Source organism: Eutrema salsugineum, unplaced genomic scaffold (assembly GCF_000478725.1).
Source record: "Eutrema salsugineum unplaced genomic scaffold, Eutsalg1_0 scaffold_7, whole genome shotgun sequence".
NCBI lineage: Eukaryota > Viridiplantae > Streptophyta > Magnoliopsida > Brassicales > Brassicaceae > Eutrema > Eutrema salsugineum.
The window spans coordinates 7,572,651-7,598,874 of record NW_006256486.1 but is presented as its reverse complement, the minus strand read 5'-3'; the positions used below and the strand labels follow the sequence as shown (position 1 = coordinate 7,598,874).

The 26,224-nt window shown below is 37.4% G+C and overlaps 4 protein-coding genes, 2 non-coding genes and 2 pseudogenes across 7 annotated transcripts; 4 read left to right on the top strand and 4 right to left on the bottom strand.

The window, feature by feature from the left end:
- Window positions 1-466: 466 nt before the first annotated feature.
- LOC112083197 lies at window positions 467-573 on the top strand. The gene has a single exon (XR_002897495.1). It is a non-coding gene; the product is annotated as a small nucleolar RNA R71 (small nucleolar RNA).
- Window positions 574-4,311: 3,738 nt separating this feature from the next.
- On the top strand, window positions 4,312-7,034 carry LOC18010665. Its single transcript, XM_006393509.2, has 6 exons — window positions 4,312-4,588; window positions 5,051-5,151; window positions 5,776-5,938; window positions 6,315-6,406; window positions 6,494-6,628; window positions 6,746-7,034. Exons 1-6 carry the CDS (start codon window positions 4,354-4,356, stop codon window positions 6,875-6,877), a joined length of 858 nt encoding a protein of 285 aa, XP_006393571.2. The 5' UTR covers window positions 4,312-4,353; the 3' UTR covers window positions 6,878-7,034.
- Window positions 7,000-7,983, top strand: LOC112083037 (annotated as a pseudogene).
- Window positions 7,984-8,170: 187 nt separating this feature from the next.
- LOC18010667 (glucan endo-1,3-beta-glucosidase) lies at window positions 8,171-8,739 on the bottom strand. Its single transcript, XM_024150761.1, has 3 exons — window positions 8,685-8,739; window positions 8,543-8,571; window positions 8,171-8,443 (listed from the first exon to the last, which is right to left on the bottom strand). The coding sequence occupies exons 1-3, from the start codon at window positions 8,737-8,739 to the stop codon at window positions 8,171-8,173; spliced, it is 357 nt and encodes a 118-aa protein (XP_024006529.1).
- Window positions 8,740-13,966: 5,227 nt separating this feature from the next.
- TRNAK-UUU lies at window positions 13,967-14,038 on the bottom strand. The gene has a single exon. It is a non-coding gene; the product is annotated as a tRNA-Lys (tRNA).
- An 85-nt stretch (window positions 14,039-14,123) lies between these two features.
- Window positions 14,124-15,252, bottom strand: LOC18010671 (annotated as a pseudogene).
- Window positions 15,253-15,931: 679 nt separating this feature from the next.
- Window positions 15,932-19,827, top strand: LOC112083036. The gene is made up of 4 exons (XM_024150760.1): window positions 15,932-16,106; window positions 16,403-16,992; window positions 17,114-18,589; window positions 18,742-19,827. Exons 1-4 carry the CDS (start codon window positions 15,932-15,934, stop codon window positions 19,825-19,827), a joined length of 3,327 nt encoding a protein of 1,108 aa, XP_024006528.1.
- Window positions 19,828-21,913: 2,086 nt separating this feature from the next.
- Window positions 21,914-25,257, bottom strand: LOC18010538 (alpha-humulene/(-)-(E)-beta-caryophyllene synthase). 2 transcript variants are annotated; one of them, XM_024150559.1, is made up of 7 exons: window positions 25,156-25,257; window positions 24,670-24,952; window positions 23,358-23,730; window positions 23,061-23,279; window positions 22,827-22,965; window positions 22,506-22,754; window positions 21,914-22,204 (listed from the first exon to the last, which is right to left on the bottom strand). In XM_024150559.1, the coding sequence occupies exons 1-7, from the start codon at window positions 25,240-25,242 to the stop codon at window positions 21,914-21,916; spliced, it is 1,641 nt and encodes a 546-aa protein (XP_024006327.1). In that variant the 5' UTR covers window positions 25,243-25,257. The 2 variants fall into 2 exon arrangements, with proteins under 2 accessions (XP_024006327.1, XP_024006326.1); XM_024150558.1 differs by having other exon boundaries at window positions 22,827-22,956; window positions 23,046-23,279; window positions 25,156-25,242.
- Between the last annotated feature and the right edge of the window lie 967 nt (window positions 25,258-26,224).

Here is a 26,224-nt window from a genome sequence, read left to right as displayed (position 1 = left end):
AGGGTACACTTGGTCTTGAGGATTAGCTACATTTGGGTTCCGGTAAGAGAGGTTTGGATTATTGCTGAAGTTGTTAAACCGCTGATACCTTTGCTGATTCCCTATGTAGTTTATCTCTTCTTGAGTTAGACCATCTTCATTTACATTATCAAAATTCGGCCCTTGCTCATCAAACTCACCTACAAAGTGCATTGGCTTTTGTGTAGCCATTAGAACCTTGTCAAGCTTGCTCTGTAGCTCTCTTATATCTTTCTTCATGCGCTGTTCTTCACTAGATCCTTCTGAACGGTTTGCCCTGTCAAAATCTCCCCCATACGTGTCATTGGACATGGCGAGGTTCTCCACTAGTTCCATTGCCGCATTTTTCTCTTTCCCAAGAAAATTTCCGTTTGAGGCTGTATCGAGTTGGTTTCTGATCTTGGGGAGGGCACCTCGGTATAGAGTACTCAGGAGGGATGCCTCCGAGAAGCCGTGGTGTGGGCATTGGTTGGTATAGCTCCTGAACCGTTCCCAAGCTTCACTAAAGCTCTCGTTGTTGTGCTGCGTGAAACTAGAAATCTGATTCCTTAGCTTGGCCGTGCATGATGTGGAGAAGAACTTTGATAAGAACGCCAGTTTACACTGCTCCCACGTTTGTATAGAACCCCTTGGGAGGTTCTTTTCCCACTGGTGAGCTTTATCACCGAGGCTGAATGGGAACAGGCGCAGCTTGAAGCTATCTTCTGACACGCCATTAATCTTTGTCAGGTCGCAAACTCGATCAAATTGATCTAGATGCTCTAGAGGGTCCTCTCCGGGTAGACCGTGAAACTTGGTGTTCTGCACCATATTGAGTAGGGAAGCTTTAACTTCAAAGTTGTTGTTTTGCACAGGTGGTGCCTATCCCGGCTCTATATTGGTGCGCATTAGCTCGGTCATTTTCTCCAACAAAGACCGGAGGAGGTTGTCTCTGAGCTGGTGGCGGAGGCGGATGAACATGATGGGCTTGCTGCTCATTTCTATTGGCTTGATGTTGGTTTTTCTGAGCAAGCCTTTCATTTCTGTGAGCCTGTTTATGGTTAACGTAGGCTTGTTTTTCATTCCTTTCTGCCTGCGCTTGATTAGCCTGAGCCTGGTGCTCGGCATCTTGAGCCTGCTGCTCTATTCTTTGCTGTTCTGCCATTCCAAGCCGTTCAAAGTGCCTTTCTCTCTTGCGAGCTCGCCTATCAATCCGGTTGATGTTATTGTCGTAAGGGAGAGGCGGTTCTGCGCTGCGAGACCTGGTTTTCATGCACCTGAAAGCAAAGCCAGAACTTGCAAAAGAGTTAGTAAAACAAAAGAAAGTAAAGTCTTGATCTTAAGAACAAATAAGAGACTAATGCTCCCACAAGTTGGCAACAGCGCCAATTGATAACTAAGAGTTTTCCACTCTTTGTAGAGGTTATCAATCCCATGTCTTGTAGTACAAGGGGTTATCAATCCAAACTTGTGTGTGAGACACTAGTCTATGTTACTTGTAAACTTAAGTCAAGATGAACAGGTAAAGGTTTTTATCTAAACTACTTAACAAGCAAATGAACATAAAAATGAGATAAAAGGTGCGGTTTGAACTAGATGAAGATGCAAGTGATTAACAATAAACAAGCAAATGATCGGATGATGATGATATATGATAAAGACAGAAGCTTTAGACAGGATATAAGACTTGGGTGCTTCCAAGCTAGACTAGCAAGTTAATGAATCAGATTTATCAAGCGGTTTCATTTAACATGAACTTAAAGTATGTTAATCTTCTCATGAAAGTATTAAACATCTAAACTGATCCTCTTTCATACCAAAATCCCTTTTGAGAAGCATGAATCAGTCAGCTTTAAGATCCAGTTCAATAAGTCATTTAAGAGAACAAACTATCACTCTCGCGATGAAAGACTCTTAAACCTTTAACCGAGTGGTTCAGACATTTCTACAAACACTTTTGATGCGAGATAAGTCTCAGATCTGAACCTCAAGTGATGTGCTTGGATCTAGCTTAGAGATCTCGTCGGTTAAAGAATGAAACATGCAAGACTAGACCCCTAAACTCGCTAATCTATCATGAAAGCACCCTAATCTACCTATCTAAAGCCGCTTAAACGACTACTCACTGATCATAACGAGCTCACTAAGTCCTTTGCAAGACGTGTAGCTAGTCATGATGAGGAGTTTGATTGCTGGAGAATAAAAGAAATAAACAAGAACAAGATTCTCACGTGAAAACGAGATATCGAATTAGATTAATCAAGTTTCACAAAAGAGGCAAGTTCTTAAAGCTAAAACAGGCAGAAAAATAAGGTAAGATCCAAGATAAGATAAAGATGATTAGGTTTCTGGTCCTAAAATCTATTTATAGTGAAGGGTAAGTGTCGCGGGTCAGCCCGGAACAAACCGGGTACTGAGCAATCTTCTTGGGTCGTTGGGTGAGCACCACGGTGTGTGAGAGAGTGAAGCCGAGGTCTTGACGCCGAGAGGTGCACGTGAGCAAGGATCAAGATGAAGATCTCATGAAAAACACATCAAGAACATGCATAAACCCTAGTCTTCAATCCATCTTCACGTGTGTCCTCCAAGTCACCTTGTTCCTGATTCTGGATTTGTGGCAAGGAACCTCGCCATGTAATGCCGAGGAGCTTGGTAGTCGAGGGGTTCAGGAAAACAGAGTTCGGCATGCAATGCTGAGGTCTTTATACCAAGGTGCACGTTCAACACTTAGTCATTTTCAGCTTCGCTTTTCCTGCGTGCATGCCTTGATCTCAACATACCGAGGGTTTGGTACGAGTTCTAGCTCAAGAATGCTTTCAAGAGGTGAGCCTCGGCCTGAGCAATGTCGAGGTAACGATGCCGAGGCTTGTGGAAACACTTAGCGCGTATTGCAGCTTATTTGGGCTCATATCGACCAACTTGTTTTCCGGAGGAAATAACTTCCGGCACACGACTCCAAATTGACCGATCTCTGGCGTTCCGGAAAGAGCATTCACAGACCTTAAATATTGATGAAAGCTCCGTAGGCTGGTTCGGACCGGAAGGGCTTCGTCCCACGCACTCTTTGAAACTCATCTTATTGGCTTTCGGATGCATGCGAGACAGGCGTGTCTTCAGGAGGTCGTATCTCTCTTCTCACAGGTCCGAATTAGGTGATTTCAACTGTTCTGAGATATTGACTCGATTATCTCCAACTTTGATGAAGACCCTGTAAGCTGATTCGGACTGGAAGTTTCCCGGCCTTGATGATCTTTGAGGCGCGCGGGTGAAAATGAGGTTTAGCCGATAAAAGCTTCCCGCGGTAAGGAAAATGTCCGAGAATCGTATACCGCAGTAAGCCTTTTAGCCGGTAAAAACTTCTCGCCTCGGCATAAAACCTTACCGAGTGGAATTTTCACCCGATAACAATTTTTAGCCGATAATGACCATCCGGTAACGATTTTGGCCGATGTTGTGATCCAGCCGGTACAAGTTTTCGCTGAGAAATTCCTCCAAATGGTTTTCACCATTTTTGACCCTTTTCTTCACTGTTTTCACTCCTGATCCTCCTCTTGAGCTCCAAATAGCCTCCAAAGCATCTGATAAAGACTTCAAAACATGCAAAATTCGATGGGACCTAATGCAAATCCTAAGGCCTATTTTGATGTCTAAAGACTCGATATACATGAGAAAACACATGATATGGATTCTAAAATGCAGCCTAAATGATGCAAAATATAGACATATCAGTGTCGGGGAAGAAGAAGCTCAGCTGCGGGTTTTTTGTTTCTCGTTTTTTTTTTCTTTTTCTCATTTATTTTCCTTTTATTTACAATATTCAAAAAACACCAAAAAATATAATATAAAATTGAATTCATTTAAAGTATATTCCACAATTCCAACAAATAAGAGTATTTAGAATTTTTAGGAGTATAGCAGAATGATTTTTAAACTTTAAGAGCACTCTAGCACAGCGTCCGAATAATCAAAAGCTCTGAAGTGGAGAGAGGGGAATTGGCGGTTTTAACTACTGTTGAGAGAAGCGAACATTCAGACCCTAAAAAAGGAGAAACAAACATCTTTGAATTTATAAAAGATCTCTGACTATGCAATTTTACAAGATAAACTCCTGATCTATTAAAAATAGATATGAAACCCACAAAATTTGAAGAGACAAAACCGGTTTAATAGACGCGTATTGATTCGTTCTCTACCAAAACCCAAACCGATTTGGTTCGATGAGATTCGACTGTACTGGCATCTTCTTCATCTGACGACAGCAAAAATGACAAGTAATCCCTTAAATTGCCTCAAAAATACCAGAAAACATCTTTCGTGTTTCAGTCAGCTTCTTCTTCATCGGTTACTAAATTAGAGATGGCGACTTCTCCGGTCTCTCCTCTTACTTCACAACTCAACCATGAAGCTGTCAATCCCAAGTCTGTGCTTCCAAAATCACCGTTCATGTCGGGTTCTAAGCTCTTCTCCTCGAACATGCCTTGCTCTACTGTTCCTCGACGCACAAGAAGATTAAACTGCTTCGCTTCTGCTAAAGACATGAGCTTTGACCACATCCCAAAACTATTTCGAGGAGACAACCTCAAAGATGGAGGTTTTTCCTTCTCCCTTAGCTTTTTACTTTTGTTCCCCTTCGGATAGATTTGCTCTTAGTTTTTGGCTGTATTTACTGATGAATTTGGTCTCAAAGTTCTGTATTTTCCTCTGATTAGCTTACACGAAGTATCTTAGTATAAATTCTGGAACTGATTGGCCTCGGTGACCCATTTAGCTTTTATACTACTAAGTGTAGTAGGACGATGAAAATGTAGCAAAGATGATTTCTTTGGGTTTGTATATGCTCCACCAATTTCAACAAAGTGAAAGCTTTTTCCCCTTTATAAGTTGTCTGTGTAATGTAATGGTGAAAGATCTTAGTTTGGTTGCTGCAATTCTTGGTTGTAATGAAAACTGTGCAGAAGATAACAAAATTTTAAACAAGCGGTCAAAAAGTAAAGAATACATCTTTGTCTCTGAATACTTATATCTGATACTCTATGTTCCTTGCCTTTTTAAGTGATGCAGAACTTCAAGAATGTACCGCAAGCACATGAAGCTATTGACTATGGAATTGCAGAGAAGATAGCTGACTCGCAGGATAGTTCCTTCGAGAAACGGGTAACTTTCAAATTATACTTTCTAATAACCCCAAAAAAGAAAAAAAGTAAAGTTTGTGTTGACTTTATTCATACTATATGTAGATCAAATAAGTATATGTCATTTGCAGGGATAGTCGCAATTACGAAACATTTTTCATCTCTGTATAGTACATTGGTACTATCCGTAACATATTATGTGTATATACATAATTTATAACCGGTATGCAACGATTCCAATTCTTGTTATCTTTCTTGACTTTAAACATTCTTTAGTTTATTTATCTGATTCACTAATGATAATAAGCAAATAAACAGCGTATCTCTGTTATTGTTTAATTTGCTGACTCCTGTAGCTAGCCTTACAGAACTAGCTAGTTGATTGGTTACATTCTCTAGTTAAATAGCTATGCTACTGCTTTTGATATGATCCTAAAAAACATCTCAAGTCTTACTCTTTAGTTCTTCTGTAAACTGGTTAAATCAACAGTATTATGTCTTTGTTACTATTACTGTGAATTGGGAGCTGAGCTAGTGTATACAAGTGCTTCCATTATGCTAACAAAAATCTCGAGTCTTATTCTTCATTTCTGCTATCAATTAAGAATGAAGTAGTAACTTAACAGGCCTGTGTTCTTGGCTGCAGGGGGATCAGAAATCGATGTCACGGAGACAGTTGATGACATGTTTTTGTCTATCTCCAGCTTTAATTAACAATGCTTATACCTTTGTCTCTGTACAAAACGCAGCCGCTTTAGACAAGAAACCAGGAGTTTGCCGTAACTGTCAAGGCATTGGTGCTGTTCTTTGTAAGTGACACTTCTTTGTTTCTTTTTCAAGTTTAGTTTCTTCTCTGGGAATCTGATACACAAACATATCCTTGAACGTATATTGTTAGTAGGTATTATTTGCCTTGTGTTCTGTTAGAAACTTTTTGTCTTCCGGTGCGACCAAATTGTGTCGTTCAAAAGAGTAAACCGAAACAAACACGATTCACCATAGTGAACTTTTATAGCTATGTGATGACTTTGTTTTGTTGACAGTGAGATGACTCCTTGCTATGTTAAAGGTCATAATGATTTTCTGTTTCGATTCGATATGCTGCAAAATGGCTCATGAGCTTCATACTTATGCCTATATGGTTTTAATTTGCGTGCTTCTTTTTCTTCATTTGTTATGATTTAGGTGATATGTGTGGTGGTACAGGAAAATGGAAAGCTTTTATCGAAAACGTGCCAAAGATGTATATGAGTTTACAGAATGTCCAAACTGTTACGGTTTGTGTCTCTTTCCCGATATTTCTTTGGTTTGGTTTGGTTATGTCGAATTTCCCTGATTGAATGGTGGATCCTATTTGAAAACAGGTCGAGGCAAACTTGTTTGTCCGGTGTGTTTGGGTACAGGTTTACCAAACAACAAAGGCCTTCTTAGAAGGCCTGGTGCTCGCGAGCTACTCGACAAGATGTACAATGGTCGGCTTCTTCCCAATTCATGAGCAGGTATAGTTCATTTTACTACATCTCCTTATAAAGATTATTGTTGGTCCGTTTTAAAAACTTAACAGGGACAAGCTTGTTCCTTTCTCTGATCCTTTTCTCTCTTGAAAATTCTTGCAGATTGTTACTGCAAATGTATTTTTTAAAGACAGAGCCAATAAACATGATTATATAAGCGGAAGAAAACTAACACATTGTGGACGCATGGAAAGCTATAGAAGAATGGGATTTCAAGAACATGCTTTACAATAATTATCAGATTATAATGGGGAAAATTGTAAAAAGAAAACTTCCAACTTTCAAATTTTGACCATTAAAAGCACAAACAATGTAGATAGTTTTAATCATTGTATTAAGCACAACTCTCAAAAGACATGTTTTTTTATATTGCAACAAGCTCTGTTACAAACCCTAAGCTCAGATCTGCCCCATCATCATCACCACCTTAGTAATGCAAACAGAAACAGAGTATCCAAATCTGTCAAGAAAATAAACTCAGGGTATCCAAAAAACCCAAGAACGTAAAGTTCAATGACTTGTTACGAACAGTCGCCATCAGTACATAACATATACTCATTTTGAAGGTGCGAGTGTTTTGATCTCTACAACCAATTGGTTTCAAACAAGAATGCATGGCCATGGCAGAAAAGCATTGTCAATGAGAAATTAGCTATGATCGATAGAAACCAGAAGTGCTCAGATTCAGTGATTTTACACTTCTGTTTACAAGGCCCATCTGTTTACACTCCTCTGTTTACACAAGATGTACACTCTTCTGTACAATGGTCGGCTTCTTCCTAATTCATGAGCAGATAAAGAATGCTCCTTTCGATGTCTATCAAACTGAATATGGTGGTGAAGTCACTTACCCTAGCCCTGGTCAGGTAAAACAATATCAAAAACACTTTGAGTTTCCTCTGTTCTCTTATGTAAAGTCATCAATAAGGATGTGTGAGTGCATGTGATTGTCTGCAATGTAGCTAGTTATGTATCCTATAACCACAAGATGGATCTTCATTGGTAGTCATTCGTGTTCTTTCCCGTGCTTTTTCTCCATCAAAGCATCTCGTCTTGATGGTTTAACTGTTTTTTGGGTCGGTATATTCCTTATGTGAACATTGTTTCTGTTTCTTATTGTAATTTTATATGTTTTTAGATGATTGGCAGTGAAATGATAGATTTTGTGTTCTGTTTGATCCATTTCATCTTAAAACTGTATACATAGGCGACCAAAAAGTGGTAGTGGGTATCGTGTGTCAAAATGGATGACATATCATGGTCTAGCTCTTAATGTCACAACAGAATTAACCCCTAATGTGCTTTATCAAAAGCACCTTAGGGAATCTCTTTTTTGTTAAATCATCAAAAAATCAATACAACTTTAGAGCTAAATGGTCAGAAACAAAATAAGAAATTCAAGAACTAGAGATCGGTTCTTTTTTTAGCAAGAAGTTGATATTTGCAATTTCCAGAGCCTGAAAAAAAAAACAGAGAAATTAAATAAGATATTGATTCTAGATTTACAGAAGAAGAATAAATAATTGTTTAGAGAGACAAAGTATTAGATGAAAACTCACTGGGATCAGTTATGGTAATGATACCAGAGCCTTCGAAATCGCAATTCGAAAAGTGTCTTCCTTGAGCTTGATAATAAAGATTCATGGCCACAGAAGCAAGGTTAAAGAGATCATTAGGAGAATAACATGCACCTCCTTCTGATATAATCTTACAATCGACTTTAGAACATGCGTAATTTATGATTTGTAAAAGTTTTTCGTTCTTCGTAGCTGGTTTCGCCACGCACCAATCTCCAAGGCTCTGCAACAAAAGAACATAAAACAGTATTTTAATGATGTTAAAAAATAAAAAATTGATTTGTGGTTTTGTTTTCTTCTTTGAGTTATCTTAAACATGTACCTGTGCCTTGGCTCTCACGAAACTTCCCTCTATTAAGATACACATCAAAAATAAAATTAAGATTGTTAGAGAACTTGGAGAATCTTCCGATCATATAATTATAAATTCTATCGAATTTGATGATTAGTTGTGATTAAATTACCCGAGAAAAAGTGTAACAAGATGATGAAACAAAGGCATAGATGTGCTTTAGCCATGTTCGATTCTGTTCGAGGTGCGAAAGCTCTTCTGTACCTTTGCTTACATAAACTAAAAAATTAGGGCAACTCTAATGTCAGTGAGATAAAGACTAAATTACCCCTAATAGTGTTCTAATATTCCGAAACTACCCTCGTAAATTTTCCTCTCGGTGTCTCTGCGGAAAATTGGTTTTTTCAGACCCAGTCTTTCCAAAAATGTTAAATCTATACATAAACTTATGTACAGTGCTATTTCATACCTAATCTATTTAAACATTTGAAATCCAGCCTTAATCTTCTTTTTAGTGGCATAAACCAATGTCCGTGAGCAACCTGTTAACTCTCCGTCAATTAATGTCTATGTGGACGCCACGTAAGAGACGGCAGCATTCGTTGTTTAAAAAAAAGACCACAACTTAGAAATTAGAAAACGACACCATTTTGTAAAGTCATCGTCTTCAACCTCTGGACTGAACTCACAAACGAATTAGGGATTTGAACACCGGAGAGATAATAGTCATCCAAGTCTTCACCACCTACTACAATGATTTTGTTCTTCCACGTTGAGCAAGTGTGGCTATCTCGTGCAGAGGGTGGTTTCCCAGATGTTGCAGCTCGTTTCCACGCCAAAGACTCTAAACAAAATTCAAACCAGTTCAACTACATGTGTTTTAGTTCAAACAAAACTGATTACATGCATCCAAAAAACCAAGAACCAGAATCTCTCTCAGCTTCCATATCAATTAACATAAATGATATGAGAGGATTAACAACGAAACTGAAAGAGCAGCCTGAAGCTATACCTGTGTTTAGTATGTTAAGGTCATTATAGAATACTTCATCATCCGAACCAGAAGATTTCCCACAGCCGCCAAATATAAAAATGCGTTTGTCAACAAGTGTTGCACTATGAGCCTCTCTTGCCTCAGGTCTTTCGCCTCTAACATCCTGGCTTATCCAAGTATGTGAAGCTATCACACAAAAAATAAGAGACACACCGAATAAAGAACTGAATTCAAACTCAAAAACCTCACACTAGAAAGCATTTAACACAAGCATTTTCTTGATCTAACCTGACAACAAAAGAAGAGATGGAAGAGCTTACAAGTATCTAGAATGTGAAGATCGTTAAGATGCTTGGTCCCATCAGTACCACCAAACACAAAAAGGTTATCCCCAACTGTTGTACAGCTGTGACGACTGTCTCTCGGAGAGGGCGGTACGCCTTTGATTACCAGCTGAGTCCATTTCTACGTTTCTGCAACCAAATTACCACAAATGAGACTGTAACAACAGTAAAGATTTTGAAAACAGGACTTAGCAAGTAACTACAAAACATCAACACAACAGCACCCCAACGATTAAAAAAGCTAATCTTCAATCATTCAAGTACGGTACAACAAGGAAAGAAACAGTAAATATGTACTCCAAAAAAGGACAAAGATCAAGATTGGCAAATTGATAAGTTTTTGAGAATGGAGCCTAGTAAATGGGTGGGGGAATGGGGTCTACCATACGAATGAACAAAAAGAAAAGAAAAAAGACCTAATCGCAAGTCACAACACAGATAGAACAAAGATTGAGACATTTTTCAAAACCCACTACGAGAATCGACACAGACGAACAACCCTTAGAAGAAGAAAAAGGCAACATTTTCCACCAAGATGATGTAATCCGAAGAACTCACCAGCGTCGAAGACATGAACTTGATTGGTTAAACCTGTGTGAACATTTTCCACCAAGATGATGTAATCCGAAGAACTCACCAGCGTCAAAGACATGAACTCATTAACGATGTCGTTTTCTCCTTTTTTTTCGAAACTAAAGCATCTTAAAACAACGACGCCTCCTACGTGGACGACACGTAGCCAACACTTGACAGAGTTTTTAACAGCGGTTTGCTTAAAATTGGTTTTCGCACGCCATACAAAGTTTTGAGGGATGCAATTCAAATTAAAAAGAAGATTAAGACTGGATTTCAAATGTTTAAATAGATTAAGTATGAAATAGCACTGTACATAAGTTTATGTATAGATTTAACATTTTTGGAAAGATTGGGTCTGAAAAAACCATTTTTCCGTGTCTCTGCCTCTCTACTCCAAAACTCAACAATCTCTACCCATAAGAGCAACTTGATCTCAATTTCGACATAAAGAATGCTCCTTTCGATGTCTATCGAATCTAACGTGGTGGTTCACTTACCATGGCCCTGGTCAGGTAAAACTATCTCAGCAAACACATTGGCTTTTCCTCTGTTTTCTTATGAAATTCATCAATAAGGATGTGTGGCTGGCTTGAGTGAATGTGATTGTCTGGAGGAGATCGTCATTCGTGTTCTATCCTCAACTTTCTCCATCGAAGGTTCTTGTCTTGATGGTTTTAACTGGAGATTGGGTCCGTGTGTTCTTTATCTCAACATTGTATTTAGTGAAATAACCGGATTTATGTGTTCTCTTTGGTCTATTTTCGTCTGCAAAATTTTATAAGATCTTAGAATGATCTGTGACCTAGAATCATATTTTTGTTGATTGATAGAAAATAATTAAAATGGTTTTTAGATTCGGACAGTTGAAGTTGTCTTTTTATTGAAATGTTTGGCTAAGATATTGGTTTTTTGGTTTAGGTAAAGAAGATTGATTCAAAGGAAAGTGTGAGGCCGGTTTATCACTTTGATACTATTTTTGGACAAGATGAGATGAAGCTATGCCATTTTTTTTACTACTAGCTAAAGCCAAATTGGACGAAGCTAAACTTTTGGATTCTCTATGTGGACGAAGTTAAACTTTTGGATGACCATTTGGTTGATGTGTTTCCTGATTCGGCTGCATAAGAATGGTGATTAGGTTCTTAAACGGAAACGAAATGTCCCTGAAATTGATGACATTTGGAGTTTTGGATTCTTCACTAAGCAATATTGGATCCAAGTTTGAAGCTATGTTTCGTCAGATAGGTCTTCGATTGAAGCCCATCGTCAAGTTTATAAGCCTAACTTGGATCCTAAACTCCTCATTGAAGAACCCGAGTAGCCAATTGTCATCAGTTTCAGGGATATCTTTGTCTCCGTTCAAAGACCTAAACAGGGTTTGATAGATATAGTTCATTAGTTTTCCAGCTTCAGATCTAAAGTAGTATTCTGACTTGGAATGGTAAAGGATCCTTGCAGTCTCTATCAATGTTCTTCAGTTAGCATTTTGCACTAATGCTTCAATGATTCTTGTTACACATCTAAAATATGATTTATGAGTTTTTGGGTTATGCAGGAAACTTTTTGTGGACCTGGTGCTAATAAGAAAACAGAGGATTTTGTTTGGCTGTTTGTGACCTTGTCTGCTTATTTGTAGATATGTGTACAGTGTATGAGAGTTTGTTTGGTCTCTCTCTATTTCTCTCTCCACACTGTAAATTTTTCACCTCCAAAGAAAGCTTCTCTGCTTTAGGAAAAGAAGTGAGAGACGCAGGCTATGTACCAGAGACTAAGTATGTTCTTCATGATATCGATGAAGAAGCTAAAGAGAAAGCATTGATGCATCACAGTGAACGGTTAGCTATTGCTTTCGGGCTTATAAACACGCCTCCTGGGACGACGATAAGGGTGATGAAGAACTTGAGGATGTGGATTGTCACAACTTCATAAAGATATTGTCGAGTATTGAAGATAAAGAGTTCATTGTAAGAGATAACAAGAGGTTTCATCATTTTAGAGATGGTAGTTGCTCTTGTGGAGATTATTGGTAGAATTTTTGTATGAAAAGATTGTTAATTTTTAACAAGTTTCACTAATACTGTTCTCATTTTTATTGCTCCTCGTTGAAACTAAATTGAATTGATTTCTTTGCTAAAAATGCTGGGAAAAATGCCATTTTAATCCCCAACTTTCAAATTTCAGTCAATTTAATCATGAACTATTGGTTGAACCCTTTAAACTACAAAGTTATATTGACTTTTTCTTTAAATCCATAACTTTGTTTGACTAAGCCAAAAAAAGCCCAACGTTAATTTGATTAACAGATCCATTTAACAGGGTTAACTCCTTTTAACGCTTCTGTTAAATCAAAATGACAAGCTTAATGCTAATTAAAAAAATTCTGAAATCCCCAAATAAATCAACTCGCAAACTCTAATTACTGAATCGATTTCTCAGAAAATCGATTCCACACCTACCTTAATTCCAAAATCAATTTCGATTCTCTCATCAAAATCATATACCTCGTTCGTATCCGTCTTTCTCAATCTCATCATGCCGAAAAGTAAGCGTAAGAAAAGTTCATCATGTCGAAGTAAAGAACCCGAAGTTGAGGATCAGGTTGCAATTGAAGGCGGGGAAGATGAGCTTGAACGTGACATTGTACCTGGAGATGACTGTGCGGTTGTTGGTGATGAAGATTTCAATGAGGCTGATGATGAAGCTGTTGATGAAGAAGAAGATACGAATGCTGCAAGAGTAGAAGAAGAAGATAAAAATGCTGAAGTGCTTCCAGAAGAACGATGCGAGTGGAATATTTTGGAGAAGCAGCTAGAGATGAAGATGCTGGGGTTGATGAAGACAGTGATGTATGGGATGATGAGAAGATCCCCGATCCACTATCATCCGACTCTGATGACGACGACGAGGAGAAAGCAGAAAGAAGAGAAAGGCAGAGAGAGCTCGAAGAACCCGAGGAGCTGCTAGTGTTAGGGAAAACGTTCAACTCTGCTGATGATTTCAAGCTTGCGGTCCTACGGTACTCCTTAAAAACTCGATATGACATCAAAATCTACAGGTCACACTTCCAAGGCAATCCACGATTTCGACGATACCAGATAGTTCAGAAGAAGAATTCATCGATTCAGGAAGTAAAAGAGGAGAGGAGATAGAGAGAGACAAGAGTCGAAATTTCTATGAGCTAATCGATATCTCAATCAACGGAATTGGAGAAGAAGATTTTGATTTAGGGGAAAATTAATTTTATGATTTAGGGTTAAAAAATTTCGATTTGAGATTTATGTTTGTGGAAGCTTGTCGTTTTGATTTAACAGAAACTTAATAGAGGAGTTAACCCCGTTAGTTGGGTCTGTTAATCAAATTAACGCCGGGCTTCTTTTTGGCTTAGTCAAACAAAGTTAGGGATTTAAAGAAAAAATTAATATAACTTTGTAGTTCAAAGGGTCTAGCCGATAGTTCATGATTAAATTGGCCTAAATTTAAAAGTTTGAGATTTAAATGGCATTTTTCTCTAAAAATGCTATACTAAGAATAAAAGTCACGCACCATCTGTGGTGATCGAACCCACGGCCACGAGATTAAAAGTCACGCGCTATACCACTGAGCTAAGACGGCTTTGGAAAATTGTGTGAAGTATTTATAATTAGATCAAATTAATCGTATCACAATACACACTTTCTATATACATACATATTATTAATCAAACTCTCACTGTCTCACTTTGGCTTGCCATTTCCTTTTTCTTGATTGACTTGTGCAAGAAATATACATCTTTATCCCAGCTAACAAAGCTCCTCCCTTAAACCATTCAATGTCATCGTCCATAAACCTAAACGCCACCACAACGAGGATATTTGCTAAAGGTGTAGCGCCGAAGCTGACGACATTAGAGAAAAGAGAAGAAGCCAAACACACAAGACCCACAAGCCCTAAAGGCATTACTTGCCACGCAAGTGATAATCCAATTAGACTCAAAACGTATAACGGTTTCCCCTGCTTAAACGTCTCAAAATCTTCCTTGATATCTTTGAATTCTCGGCTTACAAATAATCCAACCAAACATATCAACGTTGCAATCATAGAAGCGTTGGTTTGCATCTTCAGGACCGCGGAAACTTTACTCTCTCTGTTAGGTATGACCTTTTGGAACCTTAATTGCATGATACATAGAGATAAAGAGAAGGCTACCATGCCAAAGAAGGCGCACCACACACCATAACTCATTTTCCAGCCTTCACCTTCACAAGGATAATAGGCATCATCTGAAGATGTTATGCCTATGGGAACTCCACAAAGGATGATGGATGATATGATAATTTTTGTTTGTTGATAATTGCTGTAAATAACCACTTGTGTTGTAAAGATCCAAAAGAAGAACACACAATGCGTTCTTTCAATTGCATAGAGTTGACTATAAGCAGCAAAAAGCACACCGAGGGAGATGTGAAGAAGAAAGAGTTTGCCAAAAGAAGAACAAGAAGAATAATAAGAAGAGTATGAAGAGAGAGTTTGTTTCTCTATGGTTGGAGAATAAAAAACGCCATAAGAGGAGAAGAAAGGCTGTAAATGGAAATGCAGCATTTTGGACCATAGATTGAAGCCATGTGCCTTTAAACTGTTTTGGGTCATCACAAACATCTCTTCCTGTTTGAATGAAGTATAAGTTTAGAAGAAGTGTGGATGAAGCATGTTTAGAAGACCAAACCCGAACTGAAAAAGATCCAGATCCACCAGTTTCGTGTCTTGAAAATTTGTGACCGATCAAGTAGAGCTCTAGGTTGATTCTCAACTCTAATAGTATCTTCTTCTCCTTCTAAACCAAGCAACATAAATTATGATAAGGTTTCTGGGCTTCCAACTTAAAACCAGTTGGCGATAAGTGGGGAGGTTCAAGTCTCTTATATATTAGTGTTAGTCCCTTAAAACTTCCGATATGGAATTCTAACACGCCCCCTCGAGATGATGGCTTTTATCAGCCCATCTCGAACCAAATCCCACTTTAGGACCGATAATAAACCCTTTTTGGGCCACTTGGTCAACAAACAAGGCTCTGATACCATGTTAAATTTCCTGAGCTTCCAACTTAAAACCAATTGGCGATAAGTGCAGAGACCCAAGTCTCTTAGATATTAATGTTAATATTTTTAAACTTCCGATATGGGATTCTAACAAATTATATATTTAGTTTATACGAATTAATACATTATCGTTGTGACATGAATTTATATATATATATATATATGTAGGTATATCTTGTGTTATTCCGTCCAAAAATTTGTTGTGGAAGCCCATGAAAATTTCTTGTGAAGAACAGGCTATAGGGTTTTGATGAAAAGGTTACCTTGTTTTCAGTAATTTGTACAGAACAGTCTAAGATGGAATTTGCTCATATATAGAAAGGAACAAAGAAAGAGACCATGACCTTCTTTTTTTTCGGGCAAAAAAGAGACCATGACTTTGCATCATATATATGTATTTATTTAATTAAATTTATGTACTGTATTAGTGATGTATATATATGATCCTTTGGTGGGGAAAGACCTAGATCAAGAGAAGTCTAAAGGGTCTTCCCAACTGGAGAAGGTAGTTGCTACGACTAATGCTGGAGGAAGAGTTTCTCTGCCTCGCGAATCCAAGTCAGTACACAGATTTGTTCAGCCAACATCCAGCTCGTCTCCTCAGAGTACGAGTAGGAAGAGGAGGAACAGAAAGAAAGCCACCAATTCAAAAAATTAATGTCTGGATTCTTCTGGAATATAAGAGGGTTTAACAAAAAAAAGAAACAAAACATTGTGAAAAGTTGGTGTAGAGAAAATGAGTTTATGTTTGGGTGTCTAATTGAGACTCGAGTTAAGGAGGATAAGGCGTATAAGGTGGTGTCCGAGGTGTTCCTGGGCTGGTCTTTTTTAAATAACTATGGTCACCACCGTTTGGGCAGAATTTGGGTGCTTTGGAATGATGCTGTTCGTTTAACTCCAGTGTTCAGTAGTAGTCAAATGATTACAGTGTTAGTAAAGCTGCAAGACAAAGAGGAGGAGTTTCTATGTTCTTTTGTTTATGGTTCAAATTTCGCCGATGATAGGAGGGAGCTTTGGGATGATTTGAGGAGTCATTTTTCTTCTCCCATCTATAGACGAATGCGCTGGTTAGTTATGGGGGATTTCAATGAGATCCTTTCCATAGATGAACATTCGGGCGATGGCGAGGGCTCTGTTTCGGCGTCTGGAATGTGGGATTTTCAGGACCTGGTTCGAGAAGCTGATTTGAGTGATATGGGGTTTCATGGACCGTGCTTTACTTGGTGTAATAAGAGAGAGGAAGGTCTTATTTGCAAGAAACTGGACAGATTGCTGATGAATGATCACTGGCTAGACAATAACTCAAACTCATACTGTGTTTTTGAAGCAGGAGGAGGTTCTGATCATCTTCGGTGCAGGTTCTATGTCGATGGAGAAATGACGAGAAAGAAACGGCCATTTAAGTTCACAAACGTGATTGCAAAGTTACCAGAGTTCCAAACGGCTTTGCAGGGGTTAGACGACTCCCCTGTTTCATTCAACCTCTGCCTTGTTTAGATTCTCAAAAAAGCTGAAAAACCTAAAGCCAGTAGTCAGGAGGGTATCAAGAGAAGCGCTGCAGGGAATTTCTTTGAGGGTGAAATCGAATTTTGAAACCTTGTGTTCTAAGCAGGAGCAACATCTGCAGAACCCCACAGCTATATCTCAGAGGGAGGAAAGCGAAGCTTTTAAACAATGGGAACATTCATCCAACCTTGAGGAGCGTTATTTAGCGCAAAAGTCTAAGCTAAACTGGTTAAACGCAAGCGATAAGAACACCAAAGTATATCATCGGGCAATGAAGATACGAGAAATCAGAAATGGTATTAGGGAGTTGCAGCTTCAGGATGGGACAATGGTAATGGGATCGATGGAAATTAAAGCAGAGGCTGCTAATCATTTTAACTCCTTCTTGAATCATCATCCGACTAATATTCATCAGGTTTCGATTGATGAGATTAGGGATCTGATTGATTATCGTTGCTCACCTGTTGATCAACAAAATCTTGTCGCTGAAGTTACTGAGTCTGAGATCAAGGCTGTTTTGTTTTCTCTGGCTGCAAACAAGTCTCCTGGTCCGGATGGTTATACGGTTGAGTTCTTCAAAGAGTGTTGGCCGATAATAGGGAAAGATATGGTGGTAGGGATTCAATTTTTTTTCTTAAAAGGCTTTCTTCCGAAGGGGGTTAATTCTACAATTCTTGCGTTGATACCGAAAAAAGAGCAAGCTAAGCACATGAAGGACTATCGACCTATTGCGTGTTGCAATGTGATCTATAAGATCATTTTGAAGATCCTTGCGAACCGTCTGAAGGTGATCTTGTCATTGTTTATCGCTCCAAACCAGTCTGCTTTTGTTCAGGACAGACTTCTGATGGAGAACCTGCTTTTAGCGTCGGAACTGGTTTCGGGATATGATAGAAACACGATCTCATCTACATGTGCTCTTAAGATAGACATCTCCAAGGCTTTTGATTCTGTTGAGTGGAGTTTTATTTTGACAGTGTTAGAAGCTTTGGACCTACCTCAAGCTTTTGTTCACTGGATTCGGCTTTGTATCTCGACAGCCTCGTTTTCTGTCCAGGTCAATGGAGAATTATCTGGGTACTTTGGAGGCTCTCGGGGATTACGACAAGGATGCTCTCTTTCTCCTTATTTATTCGTTATATGTATGAGTGTGCTCTCATACAAGCTTGATAAGGCGGCAATGGCAAGGAGATTTGGTTTTCATCCAAGGTGTTCGAATCTAAAGCTCACTCACCTCTGTTTTGCGGATGATCTTATGATCTTCTCAGACGGTAAGCTGCGATGGATGGAGGGTATTCTCCATGTTTTTGAGGAATTCTCGACAATGTCAGGTCTGCAAATTAGTGCAGAGAAGTCAACTGCTTATATGGCTGGAGTTTCTGATGCGACAAGGCAAGACATAAGGCAGAGATTCTCTTTTGAGATTGGTACTTTGCCAGTTAGATATCTGGGTCTTCCCCTTCTAACAAAGCAGATGCGATCTCTTGATTACTCTCCTCTCATTGACAAGATAAGAAGCCGTTTTAATACTTGGACAGCAAGGAGTCTGACATTTGCTGGAAGACTACAGCTTCTCTCATCTGTAATTGCAAGTTTGGTTAATTTTTGGATGTCTTCTTTTCGCCTCCCAAAAGGTTGCATCGAAAAATTAACAGTCTATGCTCGGGGTTTCTTTGGTCGGGGGCTAATCTTAACCCAAGACGAGCAAAGGTGGCGTGGATTGATGTTTGTAAGGCAAAGGAGGAGGGTGGTTTAGGCCTAAAGAACCTAAGCATAGCGAATGAGGTCTGTATTCTGAAGCTGGTGTGGAGACTTATGACGGCGAGCCAATCTTTATGGGTTCAATGGGTGAGATCGAGCCTGATGCGAGGAAATTCCATTTGGTTAACACCTAGTCCAACAAATCAGTCTCCAGGCTCCTGGATGTGGAAACAGATCCTACGAAGCAGGGAGTTAGCTGAGGAATTCGTCAAGGTGGAGGTACACAATGGTCAACAGACCTTATTCTGGTATGACAAATGGTCTTCAATGGGGAACTTGTTGTCTATCTTTGGGGCTCGGGGGTGTGTAGACTTGGGTATTCCACACAACTCTACAATGGAAGAAGTGATTCTCACTAGACGAAGAAGACACCGGAACTCAATGTTAAATCAGGTGGAGGATGCTATCGATGTGGTTAAACAGAGATATCAAGCAGCAGAGTCGGATGTTTTCTTGTGGAAATCAAAAGATACTTCCTACAAGAGTATTTTCAGTACTAGAGCGACGAGGACTCAGCTTACACAGCATAACCCGAAAGTTTCTTGGGCTAAAGGGATATGGTTTAAACATCATCACCCGAAGTTCAACTTCATTACCTGGTTAGCCTTGCTCAATCGTCTTTCGACGGGGGACCGCATGCAAACATGGAGTTCAAATGCTCACGCAGGATGTACATTCTGCAATGATCCTCTTGAAACACGCGACCATCTGTTCTTCACGTGTTCTTACTCGGCGAGGATATGGTCAAAGCTGTCAAGGGGAATTCTGCAACATGATTATACGGTTGAATGGAATGCTCTAGTAAATAGAATTTCGTGCACCCAAAGGAATCTGGAGGATAGTTTCATCATCAGGTATCTGTTCCAGCATACTATCTATGCTATTTGGCGAGAAAGGAATGCAAGGCGACATGGCTCACCGCCAACGGAATGGCTTAGGATGGTTAAACTCATTGACAAAGGAGTTCGCAACAGGTTCAGCTCGATTCGGCTGCTCGGAGATACCAAATATGAAGGGGGACTACAAAGGTGGTTTGCCACTATCTCTCTCTCGACATAGCAAGGACGCAGACGCAAGGAAAATTTTTTTTAATGCTTTAGAAAATTTTTTGTTTTTGGCCTTTGCAAATTAACTGCTCGCATTGAAGATGTAGAAACGTTCTTTTTTTGTTTGAATAAAATTTAACATTCATTCAAAAAAAAAAGATATACAGTGAAATAAGCAAAATTAAAGTATATATAGTCAAACATGCCAGCCAATATAAAGCAATTCAACGCGGTGCACATTATCTACAAATATTGTTTTCTATTGTTTAAAAAGATTTGTTCGTAGTTCAATTCGTACGTAATGCTTCGAACTAATCTAAAACAAACTATTTCCACACGAAATTGAATATATTGTGGGAAGACAGAACACAAATAATAAAATAGAATAAAATAATTCGTAAATCATAGGGCCTTTCTAACTCGTTGCTAACACCATTTTGAATAAGTTTCCATGGCCAGATTGAGGTTGTTTTTGTCCGATTATGTATCACTTTAAATTTTTAATTATTTCAAGTTCCATAATTATTATGAGTTGTATAACGTTTTTCTCACCTTTTTTATGCTTATATTTAACTTATCAACAGCTTTTGTTTTAGCCAATTTGATCAACAATTTGCAGTTTTTGGTCTTCATTTTCAAATAATTTTTTTTTAACGTTTCAATTAGCTATTAGCATTGTCACGGTTCGCGGCTCACCCATTTACTCCAACGATTATCGAATCAACATCGTATTTTTTTCATGGGATTAAATAGTTAATAATCTTGATATTTCTACTCACAATCTTTTTATTTAATAAAAACTATGATCAATAGTTTTGTACAGAAATACATATATATATATATATATGACAACAAGTTGACACGACATGGTTCAATAACAGAAACTAGTGAACTTTTTCGCGCCTTGCGCGGACTGATATAATTTTCAATTGTTTGTTTGAAAATCTAATAGTAGTTTAGATTCATTTGTTTTTTATTCTCTATTGTTGAGTTTGTTTGTTAGATTTTTTTGTATTTTAATGTTTGAAGATATGATTGTGAAAACAGCATATAAGATAATAGATAAAAACATATTAGCATCCAAATAATTTAGTTTAAATAGTTTTGAGATATTTTGATCACTGTTCTATGTATTTTAGACATAATTTTTTGAAGTACCATACAAATTTATTCAATTTTGGTCACTATTCTATGTATTTTAGACATAGTTTTTTGAACTATAGTACAAACTTTTTTTTTTTAAAAGAAGAAGTTAAATAATTTAGAAGGGTATGAGAGAATTAGAAAGAAATCGTATATATTTATACTAAAATATTTGAAGTCGAAAGCCCTAATCTAGAAATCACAAATACCGTCATTCTATTAGACTATTTTTTGATTTTTGATTTTTTGTTAGATTTTATTTTTATAAAATTTTAGAAACGATTTGATTGACAACGGAATGAAGCATTAAACCACAATAATTTAGAGCGGTTTGTTTTAAATTATTTTAACGCATCATCAGATAAGAACCAGTAAAAAATGGCATGTAATAAAAATGGGGTTTAAAGATCTTTTAACAGCAGAAACTCATTCTGGAGATAACACGTAAGCAAAACATTCTGAAACTCGCTGTGGAGCCGACACCTAAGCAAACTACTATACAAATAAGCGACATTCTATTAGTTAGAGATGATTTCATTTTTTTTAACGACATTCCATTAGTTAGATATATATATATATATATGTATATATTCCTTTTTTTACTTTTTTGTTAGAATCTTTTAAAAAATTTTGGTTTTATAAAATTTTAGAATCGGTTTTATTTGACAGCGAAATTAAGCATTAAACCATAATAATTTAGAGTGGTTTGTTTTAAGTTACTTTTAACACATCATCACATTAGAACCAATAAAAATGATATGTAATAGCTAAATAGGATAAAACTGTCTTTTTGCAGCCAAAACTCATTTTGGCGGTAACACGTAAGCGAAACATTATGAAACTCGTTGTGAGCACAGCACATCTGCAAATCACTACACAAATAAGTATATAGATTTATCTGACCATCATTGTGTACTGAATTATTCCATGGATTGGAAAAAAGTCAGCACTAGTTCTTAAATAGGTATATTTTCAATGAACAAAGATACGATGTGCTCTTTCAAGAACTCGGGGTGGGTGTAGGCATCTTGGTACCTATAGAAGACATCGATGACACGCGAAAGGTTAAGAAATCGCATCAGAAGAGGGAAAGGACATGAGTGAGGCCTCATTAGCTCTTGGTTCAAGTCCTTCCATGCATCTGAAACAATGTTATCTATTGCTTCCACGGCTTGTTCCTTTGAAACACCAAATTGCTTCATATAGCAGTCAATACCCGTTGCTACATGCTCCCTTTTGTGTTCAAACTGCAACCACAATATATACATATATTACATGTATTCAATTCGAGAAACATTATGTGTATAGCTACAGATTAGCTACAAAGTTTTCATGGCTATTTAAAAAACCATGGTTTTAGCTTTTTATTTCCATGTTTTTAATCCTTTTGTGGATTAACCACAAAGCTATAGCTAAGAAGAAAAAAAACATGTGCTAAAAAAAACCAAAGCTATAGCCACATGTTTTTTTCTTCTTAGCTATAGCTTCGTGGCTAATCCACGAAAGGATTAAAAACATGGAAATAAAAGATAAATTTTATGTGTTCACCTCGTAGCTAGATATGTCATCCGTGAATCGGCTGATTATCTCAGAAGCTACCCTAATTTTAGGGTTTGAGCTTAACCATTCAAAAGCATCAAGTTTTGCGACATCTCCCATTCCCGCGAATGTCATGGCTATCAAGGGATAATAACCAGAAGACAAGATTGCATTCTCTTTATACTCGTCAAATGTAGCAATGTAATTATTTTTCAACCACTTTGCCTCTTGCATATATCCATTCGCTGTTGTTTTCAACTAATTATGAAGAATCCGTTAGGTTTGAATATATATAAGGAACAATAAGGTTGATTCTTGTGGGGTCTTAACTGATTTCTTAAGGTGGAAGCCACAACCAGACCTTCCTTCCTTCTCAAGTTCCTCTTCGAGTTTATCATAGAAACCTACCGTGACACGGTAAATGTGCTTCATGCTCTCAGGTATCCCGTTCGGGGCAACAGGAAGCCACCTGCGTTGGAGCCATCCACTGTATAAGTCATAGCCATAAGGAACTTAAAATCTATGATACATATTACATAGTTTAAATATTTGCAAATGGAGTACTTTTCCATTCCATCTGTGAAAAGCTCTAGTTCCTCCATTGTGCCATACGCATCATACATATCATCAAGCGCTGTGAATAGGATTAGTGCAACAGCTGTTATAACTCGTGCTTGAGAATACTGAGGCTCGAAATATGCTCCAAGTGACCACAAGTACGCCTCTGCTATTCTATGTCTGGAATATGTTACTTTAGTTTCAATTTCCGTTTTATTGTACCACCTGAAATGTAATGAAAGAAGCTCAAGTTCATGCAAGACAAAGGTTGTATATATGTATCGAGTAGCTGGGATAGTTTACCTTGTGACGCAAGCAAGCTCTTTGCGATGTAACGTCTGTAGCAGATTAAAATCTATCTTTGCAAACTCAAGGATTGTTGCGTCATGCGACTCTTCTTCCTCGTAGTATGAGATATATTGTCTTGTTTCTATCCTTGAGATGCCTTTGTGGTAGGGATGTTTAAGGGCATTTTTTATGCGTATTGTGAGATGGTTGTTTGATCGAGAAGAAAATTCTTTTAAATACTGGCTTGAGAAGGCGAGAGCTTCGTCAATAATGCCTTCTCCTTGTGTACCCCATTGTGCAGCTTCATACAAGCTTAGAATACCGTATTCGTCTGCGGCTAAGTGTCCTTTAAACTTCCCATCTCCATCCCTGAACTTCTCAAATACATCTAGCGAAAACCATGCAAAGTTTCTTGTGTTTGTCATTCATATATCTTAGTATATGTATATATATTTTTTGGGAACAGCCATATATCTTAGTATATAAAGTTGAATGTTTTTAATCTCTTCATTCACCTAATACATGTTATGTATTTAGTTTTTTTTTTTTTTTGTCAACGTTATGTATTAAGTTGATTGATAAAATTTTGACACGTATATAAAAATTATAAATAAGATTGTACCACATAATACTAACTATAAAATGAAAAAAAAAAATGATTCATAATTCTAATATTAAAGCCACCAAATAAAAAGGAAAAATAAAAATATAGAAATTTCATAAAACCAAAGTTAATAAAAAATTAAAAATTTCGAAAAAATTTATAACTGATTATTAATATTAAAAAATAAAGTTACTAGAAAAGAGTTAAATTATTGTAAATTTAAAATTAATAATTTAAGAAAAAAAATGATTATCATTTTTTTTGTAAAACAGTAAATATTTTGTTTTTCCACCACTACAGAAACAAATTAGACCGACGATTTTAAGATGAATCATTGTAAATTAGTCGTTAACTGATAACAGATTTACGATAATTCATTTTAAATTGATCAGTATAGTTCAAATTTTAATTATTTTGCTGCATGCGAGAAATTTAATTGGTTGGAAATTTGGTTAAAACTTCAAAGATTTCACAACTAATTGTCAAAAATTCATTATTAATTAACAACGATGATCATAAGATCACCCAAATCTTTTTCCTCGCTCATTCCCAAGTCATCACTCTCTCTCTCCCCCCTCCCCCCTCGCTCATTCACGAGTAATCAGATTTTTTTTTTTCCATTTTTGCGTTTTTAGTATTTTTTCTACGGATTTGAAATAATTAACTATAAACCCCCGTTTATGTAGAGCTTATTGTAATTATAAAATAGAATAAGATAATTACCTGCGGGAAGTTTGAAACCGAATTGCCTGAAAACTTGGAAAACTAGTCCAACAGTGTATAAATCGCATCCATCATGTCTTATCATCTGATTAAAATCAAGACTATCAAATGACTTCCCCACTTGCTCTAAGATGTTTATCTCAAAGTGATAGGAGACGCCAAGGCGACATAAAGTGTCAATGAACTTAATATTCTCTATCGGATTCACCAGGGAAGCCAAAAAAGATTCATTCACAGCGTCCTTTAGCATACTATGTTTCTCTTCCAATGTCTCATCACTTCCCTATATGTCAATGGAGTTATATGAGGATGTAGACATAAGCGAATCAACTCAAAATATATATAGGCGAGTAAAGAGGAGTAATATATATTGTGTTTCCTCATATTTTATATTCGATTCAAAACTTATCGCTTCTCAAGTTAGAAAGTAGGGCTATATACAGTAAAATTATAGAGAAATATATAGTATGAAAAGGATATACGTACGAGGTCATAATTTGAGAAAGTAGTTAAGAGATCTTCCCAGATATTCGGTGGATAATCAGCTATCGGACGATGGACTTCACTCTCCATTCTAAACGTTCTCGGTAGCAATTAATCGTCCTCGCAACTTAGTCACTTGCGGTTCCACAAATCTCTACCTACACAATCACACATATATATATATGTATATATATATATATATAGGAAATAAGAAACAACTGAATAATGGTAATTACAAGAAAGAGTCGACCTGATCATGATTTTAGGCATTGGATAGTTTCCACCATATAAACTGATTAGTGGTCATTCTTCTCTTCTGTTAGGATGGTCCACATTGAAAATTAATGAAACCATACGAGGTTCATGTTATGTTATATATTACTACAGATCAAAAAGTCATTTCACTTCGCATGTGAATCTGTTATATGTTTGGTCCACACAATCACTCCGACCAAAACAATATTAGCTAAGAGCCTAGCCTAGGACTACGTTTGCATCATATAAAAGAATCTTTTTAAAAAGATAACCTCAAATATCATTGATTTTTTTTGTTTCTATTGTTTTCTGTAGGCCATTCGGTTTTGGATTGCTACGTAATTTCTGATTTTTTTTCTTTTTATTTGAATGAATATAAAAGTTATATACCAAAAAAAACCATTGTTACATTAAATGACTTTGTTTTGCATTTTGGAAATGTTTAAAACGTGCTTCTTGTTGCGAACCATAGCATCAGTCCGCTTTCGAAGCGTTTGTCTCCTGCGGCTTGAAGGGTGCTTAGGCGGTTTCTCATTGTTTTGTCAATGAGTTGGATGAGTCTCTGCATTATCGATGGAGGTTCTCCATGTTTGCGTCCATATTTTCCCACCCAGATTGAGTGTGTTATGGCTTGGAATAGGTAGCGAATGATGAACATATCAGTAGGCAGTCTTGGTGTGAGGTGGAAATGAAGTGAACAAGAGCCAGTTAATATGTTGTGTAATCGTTTTGTAGTATTCCATGGACCAGAGCAAACCAAATTGCCGATGAATAACTACAAGAGAAGAACCAGAGGCGGACCTACTTAGGGTTATGG

Bases quoted from the DNA above. Each gene is read 5' to 3' on its own strand.
- LOC18010538 (XM_024150558.1), bottom strand. From the start codon at position 25,242: ATGGAGAGTGAAGTCCATCGTCCGATAGCTGATTATCCACCGAATATC. The intron at 24,953-25,155 runs GTACGTATATCC...ATTGACATATAG, and splicing joins CTTTCTCAAATTATGACCTC to GGAAGTGATGAGACATTGGA. The intron at 23,280-23,357 runs GTAAACTATCCC...ATTACATTTCAG, and splicing joins GAGCTTGCTTGCGTCACAAG to GTGGTACAATAAAACGGAAA.
- LOC18010665 (XM_006393509.2), top strand. From the start codon at position 4,354: ATGGCGACTTCTCCGGTCTCTCCTCTTACTTCACAACTCAACCATGAA. The intron at 4,589-5,050 runs GTTTTTCCTTCT...TGCCTTTTTAAG, and splicing joins AGACAACCTCAAAGATGGAG to TGATGCAGAACTTCAAGAAT. The intron at 6,629-6,745 runs GTATAGTTCATT...AAATTCTTGCAG, and splicing joins TCTTCCCAATTCATGAGCAG to ATTGTTACTGCAAATGTATT.
- LOC18010667 (XM_024150761.1), bottom strand. From the start codon at position 8,739: ATGGCTAAAGCACATCTATGCCTTTGTTTCATCATCTTGTTACACTTT. The intron at 8,572-8,684 runs GTAATTTAATCA...GTATCTTAATAG, and splicing joins CTTGTTACACTTTTTCTCGG to AGGGAAGTTTCGTGAGAGCC. The intron at 8,444-8,542 runs GTACATGTTTAA...CTTTTGTTGCAG, and splicing joins TCGTGAGAGCCAAGGCACAG to AGCCTTGGAGATTGGTGCGT.
- LOC112083036 (XM_024150760.1), top strand. From the start codon at position 15,932: ATGTATATATATGATCCTTTGGTGGGGAAAGACCTAGATCAAGAGAAG. The intron at 16,993-17,113 runs GTTTAGATTCTC...TGTTCTAAGCAG, and splicing joins TTTCATTCAACCTCTGCCTT to GAGCAACATCTGCAGAACCC. The intron at 18,590-18,741 runs GTAATTGCAAGT...GATGTTTGTAAG, and splicing joins GACTACAGCTTCTCTCATCT to GCAAAGGAGGAGGGTGGTTT.